The sequence below is a fragment of the Oryx dammah genome, unplaced genomic scaffold (assembly GCF_014754425.2).
Source record: "Oryx dammah isolate SB20612 unplaced genomic scaffold, SCBI_Odam_1.1 HiC_scaffold_2, whole genome shotgun sequence".
Taxonomy (NCBI): domain Eukaryota; kingdom Metazoa; phylum Chordata; class Mammalia; order Artiodactyla; family Bovidae; genus Oryx; species Oryx dammah.
Genome location: NW_024070186.1, coordinates 194,558,469 through 194,572,922, shown reverse-complemented (window position 1 = coordinate 194,572,922; position 14,454 = coordinate 194,558,469). Strand labels below are relative to the sequence as shown.

Below are 14,454 nucleotides of genomic sequence, written 5' to 3'. Positions count from 1 at the left end.
ACTAGACTATTACTCAGGTAATGTAAGCTATCTAAAATAAATTCAGACAAATTAGCCAGTTTAGAATTCTTCCGTGGTAACTTTAAAAATACCAGGAAATGAGCCATAAGTCTGGTATCAATGCAGAACAAGATACAAATATATTTAGAATTTAACCTGTTTGCAGTCAGAGTGATTTATCAAAAAAAAAAAAAACCCTGATCATCTCTATTCTTTAAGTAATTAGGAATATGGCATTGCCTTTTTCTATGAAAAAGGATTTTAAAACATGAATTATTTATCAGGGAACTCAACATACTCACCACCCTGATTCCCCAAGAAAGCCGTTTTCCTCAGCGGCTCCACGTCGTGCCATCCTGGGTGACGGTCCGCCTTCTTCTCATGTCCGCTCCACTCTTTCTGTTTGCAGGGACTTAGCCCTGCGAAACTGCTTTCTTACCTCGGAGTTAAATGTGAAAGTGGGTGATTATGGAATAGGACTCAGCAGGTACAAGGTAAGCCAGAGGTCTAAGGGTTCTCTCCCTGATTTAACCTAATGTTCATGAAGTGGTCATGTCACAGAATGCCATGTCTGTTTGGAAAGGGAGGGTAAATAATTATTGCTGCTATATAATAAAATATACACATCATATATAAATATTTTTGTTACATGTTTGGTAAAATTTCAGCTCAAATCAGTAAGCTTGGGATTTGAGTTTTTCAGCTCTGTCATGAATATATCCCCCAAAGAAAATAAGTAAAGTACCTGTGAAATTTTTATTTGTGTGTGTGTGCTTAGCCCAGCTGAGTAAGGTAGCTTACTGTGGTAGCTCCAGTATCTTGAGCACTTTCTGTGTGCCACCCAGGTACTATGAAGGACTCGCCCGCATGATTGCATGTAATCCTCACCGTAAAGGGAAGGCTGGTGCGTCTTCCTGATCTTAAGGCTCAGCATGTTTGCTACTTGCTCAAGAGGCACAGAGCTGGTAGATGGTTGAACGTTGACTCAACCAGTCTGTCCAATTCGAGAGCCTGCACTCTTACTCATTAACCACCCTGTTCTTCTGCTCAGGGATACAGCCCAGCATAGTTTCCAAGATATTTTGCTCAGAGTCCACGTTCTGTAAATCAGACACAGCGTACCTTCCTTTTCCAGGAAGGGAGACTGAGCAGGTATTCATGGTTCAGAGACCAGCTCATGAGGCCCAGGAGGCTGATTCAGAGAAACCTTCCACCCACCCTCTGCCCGGAAACTCTGTCTCTGTGTCCATTTCTTTTTCTGACTTGTGTTCTTGGGTAGGGTATGTGTTTTCTGAGAATGACCTAGGATTAAGTTACTGAGCTCACTAGAAGTGTTAGAGAATTCAAAATTCTGTGTGCTTTCTTACAAAACAGGAGGATTATATTGAGACAGATGATAAAAAATTTTTCCCTCTTCGGTGGACTGCTCCAGAATTAGTAACCAGCTTTCAAGACAGACTGCTAACTGCAGATCAAACTAAATATAGTAATATCTGGTATGTATCGATTTACCATTCGATTAGGCTTTTGTTATTAACAAACTCCTAACTTCTTTCTTCTCAAGTACTTTCATAAGGGAAAGTATAATAATTGAATGAGATGTAGAAATACCAGTGACTAATGATATGAAAGATAATTTATTGACATCATAGCAATGATCCCAGTTTTTGCAGTGATGCAGTAACTTTTACCCATTCAACAGTAATAATCTCCATAAAAGCAGGAACCAAGGCTATTTTCTTTGCCTACTGTAGGGCCTTGTTTATAGTAGATGTTTAATAAATATTAATTGAGTGAATGAAAAAACTGAAAGAAGTCTGGACCGTTAAATTGCTATGATTGTATTGGCTACCCTAGAAATAACATGTATACTTAGTGTAACAGTAGTTCTTACTTTGGCCCCTTTCTGAGCAATACAAGGACCCCAGGGTATTTTAACATGCTTTAAATTTACACACATGCAATTATGTTCATCATTGTGAGGTATCTTTTTTTTTCTCTTATCCCTACAAGATGTTGTTATTTTTCTTAACCTCAGTGTTTGGTTAGGTTTATCCATGTAATCAGATCACTTTGCCTTTTTTTTTTTTTTTATTTCCCCCAAATCTCAGACCTTCTATTGGGGCTCACTCTCCTTCTGTCTGAAGTATGTCCTTCAGAATTCCCCGTGGTGCAGTCTCACTGGTAACAGACTCTCAGGTCTTTTTCTGTAGGTCTGAGCATACCTCTGTTTTGTCCACATTCTTGAAGTGTGTTTTTTTACTCAGTGACAGTTATTTTCTCTTCGTGTATTGAAGATCTCACTCCACTGTCTTCTGGCTTCCATGGTTGGTCTTGAGAAGTCAGCTGTAAGTCTCCTTAAACTCTTTGAAGGTAACATGACTTTTTCTCTCTGGCTGCTTTTAAACTCTTCTCTTTGTCTTTTGTTTTTTTTTTGTAGTTTCACTGTAATATGTACAGGTGTGGACTTTCTGTTTTTCTGCTTGGCATTTCATATCTTTGGTGGGTGTTCTCAGCCCTTATCCTCCCAATAACTGCCTCAACCCCATTTTTTCTTCTTTTGGAAGTCTGATCAGACATGCGTCATGACCTCTTGGTTTGTCTTTTCTCTCTTATTCTCTCCTTTATGTATTCCATCTCTTCAGCGCCCTGTGCCACACTCTAGATCATTTTTCAGACCTCTGCTCTAGCTGCTAATTCTTGGTCTTTTTAAAATTCCTTCTTCCGCTGTGTTTATTCCTCTATTAAATCCTCTACTGAATTTTATAGTTCAGTTAATTGGCTTTTCTGTTTTAGGACGTCTATTTGATTTTTTAAAACACTGTCCCAGAGTTTTTTAAAGTTCGGTTGTGATCTGCATCCAATAATTCCCTTATCTGAGGTCTTCGTGGATTTGATCTTCCTGGCTCTTGATGGCGCCTTGTCTCCTCGGGGCCTTCTTGTGGTGAGGATCCTGGGAGCCTGGACTCGAGGACATGCCCTCAGCGGGGAGACCCGTGCTTTTGTCAGCTCTCTGCGTGTCCTGGCTCATCAGGGGCGACAGCAGCCCAGGGCTTTCTGTGCTCAGCCTGAGGTCTTTGGGGCGCTCGGATGGTGTGAGCTTGGGCTGCGAATCCCAGTAAGGCCAGCTCTGTGTTCACAGCTTCTTCGGGACTGTCCGCCCCCCACCCCCACCACAGGCACACACACACACTGTACTCAACACACATGTACACACACATTCAACAGTCACACACATGCACTCACTCACAGGGCCTCGGTGCCAAGCCAGCTTGCCCCCCAGACTCCTAGGGGGTGGGTTTGTCCCCACCATGGTGAGGACGTCTCTGTGAGGCCCCCTGTTGGGCAGGGCCAGGGCTTGGGCCTGTGCACCGTCAAGCTTTGCTCACTACAGACACAGGCACGCAGGCCCTGTGCTCCGGCAGGCGCCACGGTCAGACGCGGTGTGGCGCTCCCCTTTGTTCTCTGAGCTCCAGATTCTGTCCAGTGAGTTCCCTGCCAGCTTCTCTGTTGTTCGATATGTTTCATAAGAAGTTGCTTTTCATGCATCGTCCATATTGTTACTGTTCTCAGCGGGGTGATTGACCTGAAGACTTAGCCTGCGTTCCCAGAGACAGAGCCTGCCGCATGTTTCTGATGGGGTGAGAAGCCCTGGCGGCAGGGCTGGCAGTGGTGTCGACTTCTGCCCGAGGCAGGGACCACACTGCCCTGTGCTGGGGGTGAACCTGAGGGTATTGGTTCCATGAGTTTGGTGGAAGAGGGGAGAAGAGCTACAGGACGTTTTTCCTCCCAGAAGAAGGCAGGCCACTGGCCTTGGGGAGACACGGAGTGGTGGGCAGTGGCCGACACCGCTTTTCCTGAGGAGACTGGGCAGAAAGATGAGGGAATAGGGAGCCGCAGGACGGGCCTTGAAGAGGGGCCCATCTTCCTTGGTGGTCTGCGTGAGGAAACGCACGAGGGATGCTGGAGAGAGGTGTTAGGAGTGGGGAGCTGAGAAAGCCCAGGCCTCATGTTCTCTGAAGAGCAGGGGAAGGGCTGAGGAGAGGGCTGGTTCAGGAACAGGCCTTATGAGGGGAGAGAAAGGGCCTCAGGGGTCTGGAGAAGCTGAGGTCGGCAGAGGTACTCGCCCAGGATCAGATCAGGTGCTGAAAACACTCACCGTGCCCCGGTCAGAGGCTGCCTTTGCAGTCTTTAGCATTTCATGCAAACTTTTTATTTTCCTTAATTGAATAAGTTGGTAATTCCCTAAAGTCATTGACAGTGTCTTAAACTTCTTTTTTATCCAAGATAGCCCTCTGCTCCTAGCAGTTCTGTGCCAAGGGCATGTCTCCCTTCTTGAACTGGACTAGAGATTAGGGTTCTTTTATTTCCTTGATAGAAATGCCCTCTCCACCTAGATACTGAATATGTTGATTTACTCACTGATTTGTGAGGTGAGCATAAAGAGAATTTAACTCATAAGTTATATTGTACTCTGCAGTGTCAAATAGTGGATTGATGTCTTCAAATACGGCTGCTCATTCTGGTGGGTATTGGTTATTGTCATGTGACTCATCAGTAGCTGCGTCTGACAGGAGTCACAGTCACATGAGAGCTTTTTAAGCCTGCAGCCATCCCTGCATCTGCCAGCGAAGAGTCCTCAGGGGTGGGTGATCAGTGCCGGCGTCCGGGTGACACAGTTGATCAGCCGGATCTAGGAGCCGCTGCAGAAAATAGCTCGTAACACACGACCGGAGGGGGAGTGGTGGGAAGGAGCATGGAGACCACGCAGAGGACATATCCCCCCCGACCCGCCAGCAGAGGCCACTGCCGAGGGGGCGGGGCGGGGGGGGGGGCGGGCAGGTACAGAGAAGGTGATCCCTTGCCTGTGGGGACAGCACCCGCAGGCAGTGAGTGGCCCCGGGCAGGTGGCCTCTTCCGCCAAGCAGTGAAGAGTCGTCCTTCCTGATAGCAGAAAGCCCTGAATACTCAGAATAACTACAATAGGAGACACACAGGTCAACAGGGAAGACTTGGTCACATTGGAAGTTCCACTGCTTACTGCTGTCGTGAATGGGATTTTCCCCCCCACCAAAACCCTCAGAATTCCGTGTGTTTACCCTGCATCTAGCCATGTTGCTGAACCCCTTCAAGGCCCTTGTGGTGCTCTTTATGATTCTCTGAGTTTTAAACTTGACAGTCATCTGAATGCTTCCCTGGGATTACTCTCTCTAGCTCCATCCGATTTATTTTTTTACCTTGGCCAGAACTCCTAGAGTAACATTCTGTTAGTCAGTCTGAGGAGGCATTCTTGTTGTGGTCCACATCTTAATAGAAGTGCTTGCTTTTTAAGTCATGTTAAAGGGCTATCTTGAATAACCTCTTCCGTAGACCCTTGTGCTTGAAATGACTAATGACTGTACATGTAAAACTGTGGGTATTAAAAATTCAGTATCTGAAGAGAGAACGATGTGCTTTTTCATTCCCCCACAGGTCCCTGGGTGTGACGCTTTGGGAGCTCTTTGAGAATGCTGCTCAGCCTTATTCCAACCTCTCCAACTTAGATGTTCTCAACCAGGTCATTCGAGAGAGAGACACGAAACTCCCAAAGCCCCAGCTGGAGCAGCCCTACTCCGATAGATGGTGGGTAACTTCATGTCACCTTCTCTCAGAAGGTGAAGAAATTCTGTCTCCATGAGTCTTAGTTATATATTCCCTGATTTTCAACAATAAGTGTTATGAAAAGCAATCATTTATATATTATTCATGACTCATTTTAGAGTTAACATCCAGTTTTTAAAATGTAATACTGTTTAAAAAAAAAAGTGTAGAACCAGCAGGGATTTCTGTCTTATACATGCAATAAGAAACTTGTTAAGTCTGAGTTAATTCTGAGAATCAGTTTAAGGGCATTTGCTATTGTGGAATTGTTTTTGAACGAGGCTGTTTGTGTGACGAGACAGGTAGCATAGCTACGATCGAGTTTGAATTGGCACCTGAGGCAGTTTGCATAATGTGTGTTGACCTTTGCAAAAACAGATTTACTTCTTAAGAGTCTCCAGACCCGTTCTTACCTTGGTTTCCAGTTAGAGTCGGGCCCCGCTGTGTTGAGGCCCCTGTCAGCGTCACCCGGTACTCAGCGGGCCTTGCCCCTGCACCTGGTTGCCCTTCTGTGTGGGCACTGCTCAGCCCCTCACCCGACTTGCTAGAACTAACCCACCCAGAATAACTGGATGTTTATGCCGTAAATTTAATACCGTGACATTGTCGTCCTGTCTTCCCTTCCACTCACGGCCACAGTTTAGGGCGTTGCCCATATTCAGCCAACCCTTTGAAGACCAGCTCCTGGCTGCCTTCTGTTTCTGCTTTTGCCGTCCACCCTCAGCTCTTTTGGTGGTCTGAGGGAAGCATGTGCTGCAGAAGGTCGTGGTGTTCCTTTCTGTCGGGGGAATCGTTAGAGAGTAGTCACCACGGCGTGTGTCTGTGTGAGTCCTCACAAAATAGAGTGAGTAAGTCTCATGTGTGAGACATGTGCATCCTTGACCAAGCAGGAGACCGATGGCGGTTGTGTTCAGAGGAGAGCATTTTAGGGCTGCTTGTAAATTCAGTGGCTGAGTGCCTGGAAAACGCCAGAAAAACAAATGACAAGGCCAGAAGAATTGCAGTGATGCTGCACAGGATCCTAAGGACGCAGAAAATCAGTGGCCAGATTTTCTTGCTCTCCATTTCCACTTTCCCCCAGAGCTCACCGTGAACCAGACTCTTGCCGATGGCCAGCAGAGTGACTCAGTGTTGGCACTTCTGGGGTGTTGAGCTGGCCTAGGGGGTCCTTGTGAGGTCTTTTCTTGTTTTAAAACAATTTGTCATCTGTCCACTAATCTCCTCTCCGTCTTGCTCAGGTATGAAGTCTTACAGTTCTGCTGGCTGTCACCAGACAAGCGGCCGGCAGCAGAGGACGTGCACAGGCTGCTCACCTACCTGCGGATGCAAAGCCAGAGGGACCCGGAAGTGGACTTTGAGCAGCAGTGGAATGCGCTCAAGCCTACCGCAAACAGCAGAGATGCTGCAAGTAACGCCGCCTTCCCCATCCTCGACCACTTCACCAGGGACCGGCTTGGCCGAGAGATGGAGGAGGTCCTCACTGTGACCGAGACCAGCCAAGGCCTGAGCTTCGAGTACGTCTGGGAGGCAGCCAAGCATGACCATTTTGACGAGCGTAGCCGGGGCCCCCCGGATGAAGCCTTGTCCTACACCAGCATCTTCTTCCCCACGGAAGCATTCGAGAGCTCGCTCTCAGACCCTGGTCCTGGCAAGCAGGATGACAGTGGCCAGGATGTCCCCCTGCGGGCCCCCGGGGTGGTGCCCGTTTTTGACGCCCACAACCTTTCTGTCGGAAGCGACTACTACATCCAGTTAGAAGAAAAAAGCCGTAGCAACTTGGAGCTAGATTACCCGCCTGCTCTGCTCACGACAGAGATGGATAATCCTGAGAGGCTTGGGGACGGCGCGTCCCAGTGTCTGACGCTCAGGAGCCTGGAGCTTGAGGAGTCCAGTCCAGAGGAGGATTTCTTCCAGAACAGTGCAGACCCCAAAGACGCCAGCAGACCCGAGGAGGCGCACAGCACCAAGGGCCCTGAGAGCCCTTTCAACAGTTTATTTAATGACCTTGAGAAGTCAGAGGCTTTGCCCAGTCACCAAAAAATATTTGACTTGATGGAACTAAATGGAGTCCAAGCTGACTTTAAGCCTCCCACCCTGAGTTCAAGTTTGGATGACCCCAAAGAGTCCGTAATCGCCCGCCACTTGGAGAAGGAAAAGCCCCGTAAGCTTTTTGACTGCGAGCCTCTTTACTCCACAGACAAGCTCGTACACCAAGATGGTTTTGATCAGCTGGACACTGAAGAGTTGTCAGAAAACTTTTTGTTTCTTCAAGAGAAGAACTTACTGAAAGACTCTTTGTCCAGCAAAGAGCATGTAAATGATCTGCAGACAGAACTCAAAAATGCCGGCTTTCCTGAGCCCACGTTAGAGACTCCGGGTAGAAAGTCTGCAGAGGCTGAGCCTAAGTTTGCTGAAAATAAACTGGACTCTTCGCTGCAGGAGAGTGTCAGCCTGCAGGGCAAGGAGTCGGGCGCAGTGCCCGAGGGTGGTGCTGGGGCAGCGTCCTCACCTTGCTCCCCGCAACCGCAGGTACCTCCTACCTCGCTTGAAACCCAGGGGCCGCCTCACGATGTCCCCCCAGGGGCTGCCCTGAAGCAGGGCGGAGCCAGGCCCACGTGTCCAAAGGGCGGTGTCCGTGAAGACAGCACCTGCCGAGAGGCAGACCCAGACTTCATGGCCCCGCCAGACACCCCCACCCCCACCGGCAGCGGGTCCCCGGCCCTGACTCAGCTCGGGGAAGGGGCCATGAGCCTGACCCAGAGCGACCCCAGCCTGGTCCAGGACACCCCCGCCAGCAAGGTGAGTATAGGGAACGGCCTTCCAGAATCGAGGCAGAACTTAAAAAACCAGCTGCCTTTGGAAGACCACGGCCCTCGAGGCCCGCGGGAGAGAGCCCAGGAGGCCGCGGAGGCGCTGGGGCAGCTGGGTCGTAAAGGTGCTGCTGCAGAGGAGGGCGGCTTGGTGTCCGCCCTCTCCTCAGACTCGGCCAGTCAGGACAGCCTCCTGGAGGACAGCTTGTCGGCACCTGGCCCCCGTTCCGAGCCATCCGCGGAGACCCCGGACTCCCTGGATTCGGTGGATGTCCATGAGGCTTTCCTGGGCTCCTTAGGCCCTCATGCGCCACAGAAACTCCTGACCCCCGACAAGCCAGCGGACAGCGGCTACGAGACGGAGAACCTGGAGTCCCCCGAGTGGACGCTGCACCCGGCCCCCGAGGGTGCCGCGGCGCCCGACACAGCCTCAGTGGGTGAGAGCGTGCCCGCCGGGCTGCCTCCCAAGCCTGTCATCGTCATCTCAGACGCCGCCGATGGCCACAGAGGCGCAGAGGCGACCTCGCAGACCGCCGCGCCTGCGTCCCAGGGCTCGCACCGAGACTCTGCGTACTTCTCAGACAACGATTCTGAGCCCGACAGGAGGTCGGAGGGGACCCCAGGCACCTCGGTGTCGGCCCTGGGAGCAGACCAGCCCCTGCCTGAGCCCGGTGTCCTGCCGCAGAGTCCTGGCCCCCTGGACAGCTGCCTGGACACCAGCAGCAGCCTGCCTGACCCTAGCTGTCCTGCTCCGCAGAACTCCCATCACCTGGAATCCAGAGAACCCGCAGAGCCAGCTCCCTCTGATGCTCCCACACACACACTTCCCCCCGATGACGAGGCCGGCAGCCCCTCGAGTCTGCAGAACTCGGAGCTAAGCAGCGGGGATGACCTCGAGGCCCCCGAGGACCCCCCCTGCACGCTGGCTTCCACCGGCACCAACACCGACGAACTCCTGGCGCTGACCCATGCCCCGCTCCGCTGCAGCGGCCCCGTGGCCCCGACACCAGAGAAGGCCTTGTGCGGCCACTCCGAGGGCCCCAAGCTAAAGGAACCGGACGTGGAGGGAAAGTACCTGGGGAAGCTCGGTGTGTCGGGCATGCTGGACCTCGCCGAGGATGGGATGGACGCCGACGAGGAGGACGAGAACAGTGAAGACTCGGACGAGGACCTGCGGGCCTTCACCCTGCACAGCCTGAGCTCTGAGTCCGAGGACGAGGCCGAGCACCCGGTGCCCGTGGTCCTCAGCCGCGAGGACGGCCGCCACCTGCGGAGCCTGCTGAAGCCCTCGGACCCGCCGCCCGGCTGCAGGAGGGAGAGGAAGGCAGTGACGTTTTTCGATGATGTCACAGTCTATCTCTTTGACCAGGTATCTGTTCCCTGTCCCCTCCAGCTTGTCATGTTGGAGATTCCAGCACGTGTCGGGGCAACGAGCGTGCTTGGGTTTTCTGACTGCCAGTCTGAGGACACTGATTGTTTTGTGATTTCTCAGAAAAAGGAATTTGGGGGTGGTTACAGCGTCAGTTTCAAGAACACGCAGAAGTGAGGTCTGCACTGGGAACTCATGTCACGTGAAGGGGAACGGTCTGCGTGCTCCTCCCAGGTGTCCTGGCAGAGCCCCGCCCAGTCACTCGTCCTTTCCAGAGCAGACGAGTGTCCGCAGGCGGTTGGCAGCAGTGCCCAGTGCCCAGGGGTGGCTGGAACCGTCCGAGCCTCACATGTAGCCCTGGAGACACCGACCGGTGCCTGTGGAGCAGGGGCGGGGCGGCAAGACGGCGGGGCGGGGCGAGAAGGGGTCACCTGGCCTCAAAGTTGTGTTTTGTCAAAAGCTGTTCACATTCATGTGTCCCTTTCTCACCTCCTCAGTGCACTTGAATTGTTCCCTTCACAGAGCGGATGACCTGTAGGTGGAATAACGAGAGTTACGAATTGTGTGTTGTGGGCAGTGTGGGCAGGTGCTGGGGAAGATGTCTGGGGGTCTCGTTGCAGCAGTGAGGTGGACTCAGCCCCCGTGGAAGCCGACGCCTGGGCTACGGAAGGGCTGCACTTGTGTGGTGACTTGGTGGGGAGGGGATGTTGTTTTGATGGGTTCTGGAGACCTGGCAGGATCGCATAAGAGCCAGACTCAAGGCACGAGAACAAAGGTATGGAAATTGGGTGTGAGACACGCTCAGTAGGTGTGAGATTTGTCATAGGGTGGAAAAGTGGGTCAGGTCCCAAAGAAAGTCCTGGAAATCTTCTGCAGTGGCCAGTTGGTCCCATGCAGCTTCCATGGGGTCATAGCTACCCGTGGGTTCAGACTGATGGCTGGTAGGTTCCTTCCTGCACTTGCTATACAGCTGCATGAGCCTGTTTTGAAGTGGTTTGGTTTTTAAGTGGTTTGAGTTCCTTAGCTACAGAGTTTTCACTGAGCGTCATGGGTTTTGGCAGCTCTGCCTCGGGTATTTCCCCTTTGGCTCAGCGGGTGCTTGGTGAATGCTGACTCAACTTTCTTGTGACATCACAGCCCAGCAAGTGAATGTCTGGGTGCCGCCCTTCCCACGCAGGGTCTCCTTAGCTTCGCTGTGCAGCGGGCGTCTCCCAGCGTTCCTCACGGGCCCTCCCATGAGCCTGGTGGCGTGTTTGACCCTGCGCTCTTGCACTGCCCCCTCTGGTCTCAGAGTGTTCTCAAGGCCATCACAGTGGATGGTGATGCTTACTTGCAGGTAAGGTGACACATGGTCACACCGTCAGCCTGTCAGCATCCCAGTGCTGGTCACTATGACAACAGGGCCCAGGCCTGGCAGTGTGGGAGGCAGTGTCCTAGCCCAGAGCCCCCAGACTCTGTGAGGCCCTGGGGCCGACGGGGGAGCTGGGCGCCTGCGTGCTGCATTTCTTTAGTCCATTTGGTTTACAAGGACACGTTCCTTCAAAAAGAAAAAACAAAATGCAGTGAGCATAAGGAAGAATACTTTGTCAGGAAAGATTTTTTTTTCAATTTAAAGAACAGAAAAACACTCAAGAAGACCAAACTTATCAGTAATTGCTACCGCTTCACTCACATACACACACCAGAAACTAAGTGCTGAAAAGCATTCAAGGAAACAAAACTTACCTGTAATTCCTACTGCTTCACACCACCCCCGCCAGCACACTCACACGTAAGTGCTCTCCATAACTGCCTCCTTAGAGTAATAGAACTCTTCCACAAAGTCCCTGGTTCCCGCACATCCCTCCCTTGGCAGCCACTGAGCTGCTTCTGTGTAAGTGGCAGGAGTGGTGGTACTGTTTACTCATTAAGTCATGGCGCACTCTCTTAGAACGTAGAGTGTAGCCCGCCAGGCTCCTCTGTCCCCGGGACTTCCCAGGCAAGAACACTGGAGTGGGTTGCCATTTCCTTCTGCAGGGGATCTTCCCGACCCAGAGATGGAACCCACGCCTCATGTGCTGGGCGGTAGGTCCGTTAGGGCTGACCCGCCCGGAAGGCCAGGGGGCGGGATTAGACTGTGTGTGACCTTGAGTGTCCAGAGCCTCACTCAGTCTAAGGCATCAGGAAGTCCCCACCGCCGCGTGGGCATCACTGAGGAGCGTTCCTTTGTGTGGATGTTACATTTTGTTCATTAATCTGCTGGCCAGTATTTATACCAACTGTTTTTTTTTTTTTAATCTTTTTAAAAGTTAAACAGTAAAATTGACCCCTTTTTCTTTGTACAATGCTGTAAAACTTTAGCATTCGTGTCACACTCCCCAGAACCATGAGAGACGCAGCTCCCTCACCCCAGAAAATGCCCCGTGCTCGCTCCTGCACCCCGATCACCCCTGTGTCATTGTACATTCCCACCAGCAGCGTATGTGACAGCATGTAACCTTGGAGGCTGACTGTTTTCACTCGGAGTGTAGTTCCTCTGAGCCGTGGAAGTTGTTGCTTGTTGCAGTAGACCCTTCCTTTTAGACGTGTTCCATTTTGTGGACATGTGATCATTTTAACCATTTACCCGCAAAAACACATTTTGGTTTTTCCGCTTTGGGCCTGTCACAGATAAAGCTGCTTTGAAGAACTGTTGGTAGGTTTTTGTGTGAACACAGTTTTTACCTTTTCTGAGATAAAGGCCCAGGAGTGTGATTGTTGGGTTGTATGATGTGTGTGTGTGAGACAGGGAAGCCTGGGATGCTGCAGTCCATGGGGTTGCAGAGTTGACCTAGTGACTGAACAGTGACAGTAGTTGGTTTAGAGTGTGTGTTTAGTTTTTAAGGTAAATGACAAGCTGGTTCCCAGAGTGGCTGTATCATTTTTCATTCTGGACAGCGCACGTGAGATCTCGTTTCCCGTGTTTTGTTTGTTTTGCTTTGGCTGCGGCATGCGGCTTGTGGGATCTGAGTTCCCCAGGCAGGGAACGAACGCAGGCCCGTGGCGGTGAAGGCCGTGTCTTAGAAACTATACTGCCAGGGGATTCCCATTACTTTTTATCCTAGCTTTGCTAACAGATGTGAAGTAGCACTTCATCGTGGCCTTCAGCTGAATTTCCCTCTTGGATCATGATGCTGCCTGTCTTCATGTGCTGCTCTGCCATCCATATGTTCAGTGAAATGGCCCTTTTGCCCATTTTCTAGTTGAATTCTCTGTGTTCTTTGAGTTTTGGAAGTTCTTTATAAGTTCTAGATAAGAGTCCTTTGTCAGATATATGGCTTGGAAATACTACTCCCAATCTATAGCTTATCTTTCACAGAGCAAGGTTTTTAAATTTTGATGGATTCCAGTTTATAATTTTTTTTTTCTGTTTATGGATCATGCTTTAGGTATCATGTCTAAGTTCTTCACCGAACCCTAACTCCTGAATATTTTCTCTAAAAGTTTTATATAGTTTTGCATTTTTCATTTGGATCTGTTACACATTTTGAGAGTTTTTGTATAATGTTTAGGTTGGGGTTCATTGTTTTGCTTCCAGATGGATGTCCAGTTGTTCCAGCACCATCTGTTGAAAAGACTATTCTCTATCCATTGGATTGCTTTTGCACCTTCATCAAAAGTTAAATGGCCATATTTTTTTTTTTTTAATGGATCTGTTTCTGGACTTTCTGCTCTATTCCATTGATCTGTGTATCTTCCCCCCTTACCAAAATTTTGGCTTCCATTTGCTCCTTGCCAGTGTACAGAAATGTGGTTGATTTTTATATGTTGACTTTCTATCCTGCTGACTGATTTATCAGTTCTAGGAATTTTGTTTTCAAATTCCTTGTGGTTTTCTACACGATCAAGCATGTTGCCTGCAAATAAGAACAGGTTTGTTTATTCTTTTGCAAACTGTATCTCTTTCATTTCTTTTTCTTACCTTATTACACTAGCTAGGATTTCCAGGACAGTGTTCAATAGAGGGTTTACATAACATTGATTGATTTTTCAATATTTAATGAGCCTTGCATTCCTGAAAAGTAAAGCCGGCTTGGTTGTAAGGTATTCTTGTTACATGTTTGATTTGCTGGATTTGATTTGCTGGTTATGTTGTTGAGGATTTCATGAGGTCTGCATATTGGTCTGTAATTTTAGGGGGTGTTTGACTACTTGGCTGACTTTACTCTGGTGCTGTCTTTGGTTTGGTGTCAAGGTAATGCTGGTCTCATAAAGTGAGTTGGAAAGTCACAGTCGATTGAATAACACAGGTTTGAACGGTGTGGGTCCACTTACATGTGGGCTTTTTCACTAAACACCTACCAAATACTACACGATCCCAAGATTGGTTGAATCTGTGAATGTGGAACCTTGGATATCAAGGGGCAATGGTACAGTTACAGGTGGATGCTCAGCTGTGCAGGAATCAGTGCCCTCGCCCCAAGGGCATCAGTCAGGGGTCAGAGCTGTATTCCCTCCTCTTCTGGGAAGAGATTGTGTGGATTTATTGATCTCTCTCTGAAGAACTGCTTTTGGTTTCATGGAATGTTTTCCTTTGTTTTCTTTTTAATTTTATCAATTTCTATTTTATCTTGTGTCTTCTGCTTGCTTTGGATTTATTTTGCTCTTTTTCTAGAC

The 14,454-nt window shown here is 49.8% G+C and overlaps 1 protein-coding gene across 1 annotated transcript in view; it reads left to right on the top strand.

Moving 5' to 3' along the window:
• LMTK2 (lemur tyrosine kinase 2) overlaps window positions 1–14,454 on the top strand; it is a 73,768-nt gene that overhangs the window by 51,058 nt on the left and 8,256 nt on the right. The window contains exons 8-11 of the mRNA XM_040230951.1: window positions 410–494; window positions 1,375–1,496; window positions 5,473–5,622; window positions 6,879–9,819. Coding sequence (XP_040086885.1) covers window positions 410–494; window positions 1,375–1,496; window positions 5,473–5,622; window positions 6,879–9,819 — 3,298 coding nt within the window. The remainder of the gene's footprint in view (window positions 1–409; window positions 495–1,374; window positions 1,497–5,472; window positions 5,623–6,878; window positions 9,820–14,454) is intronic.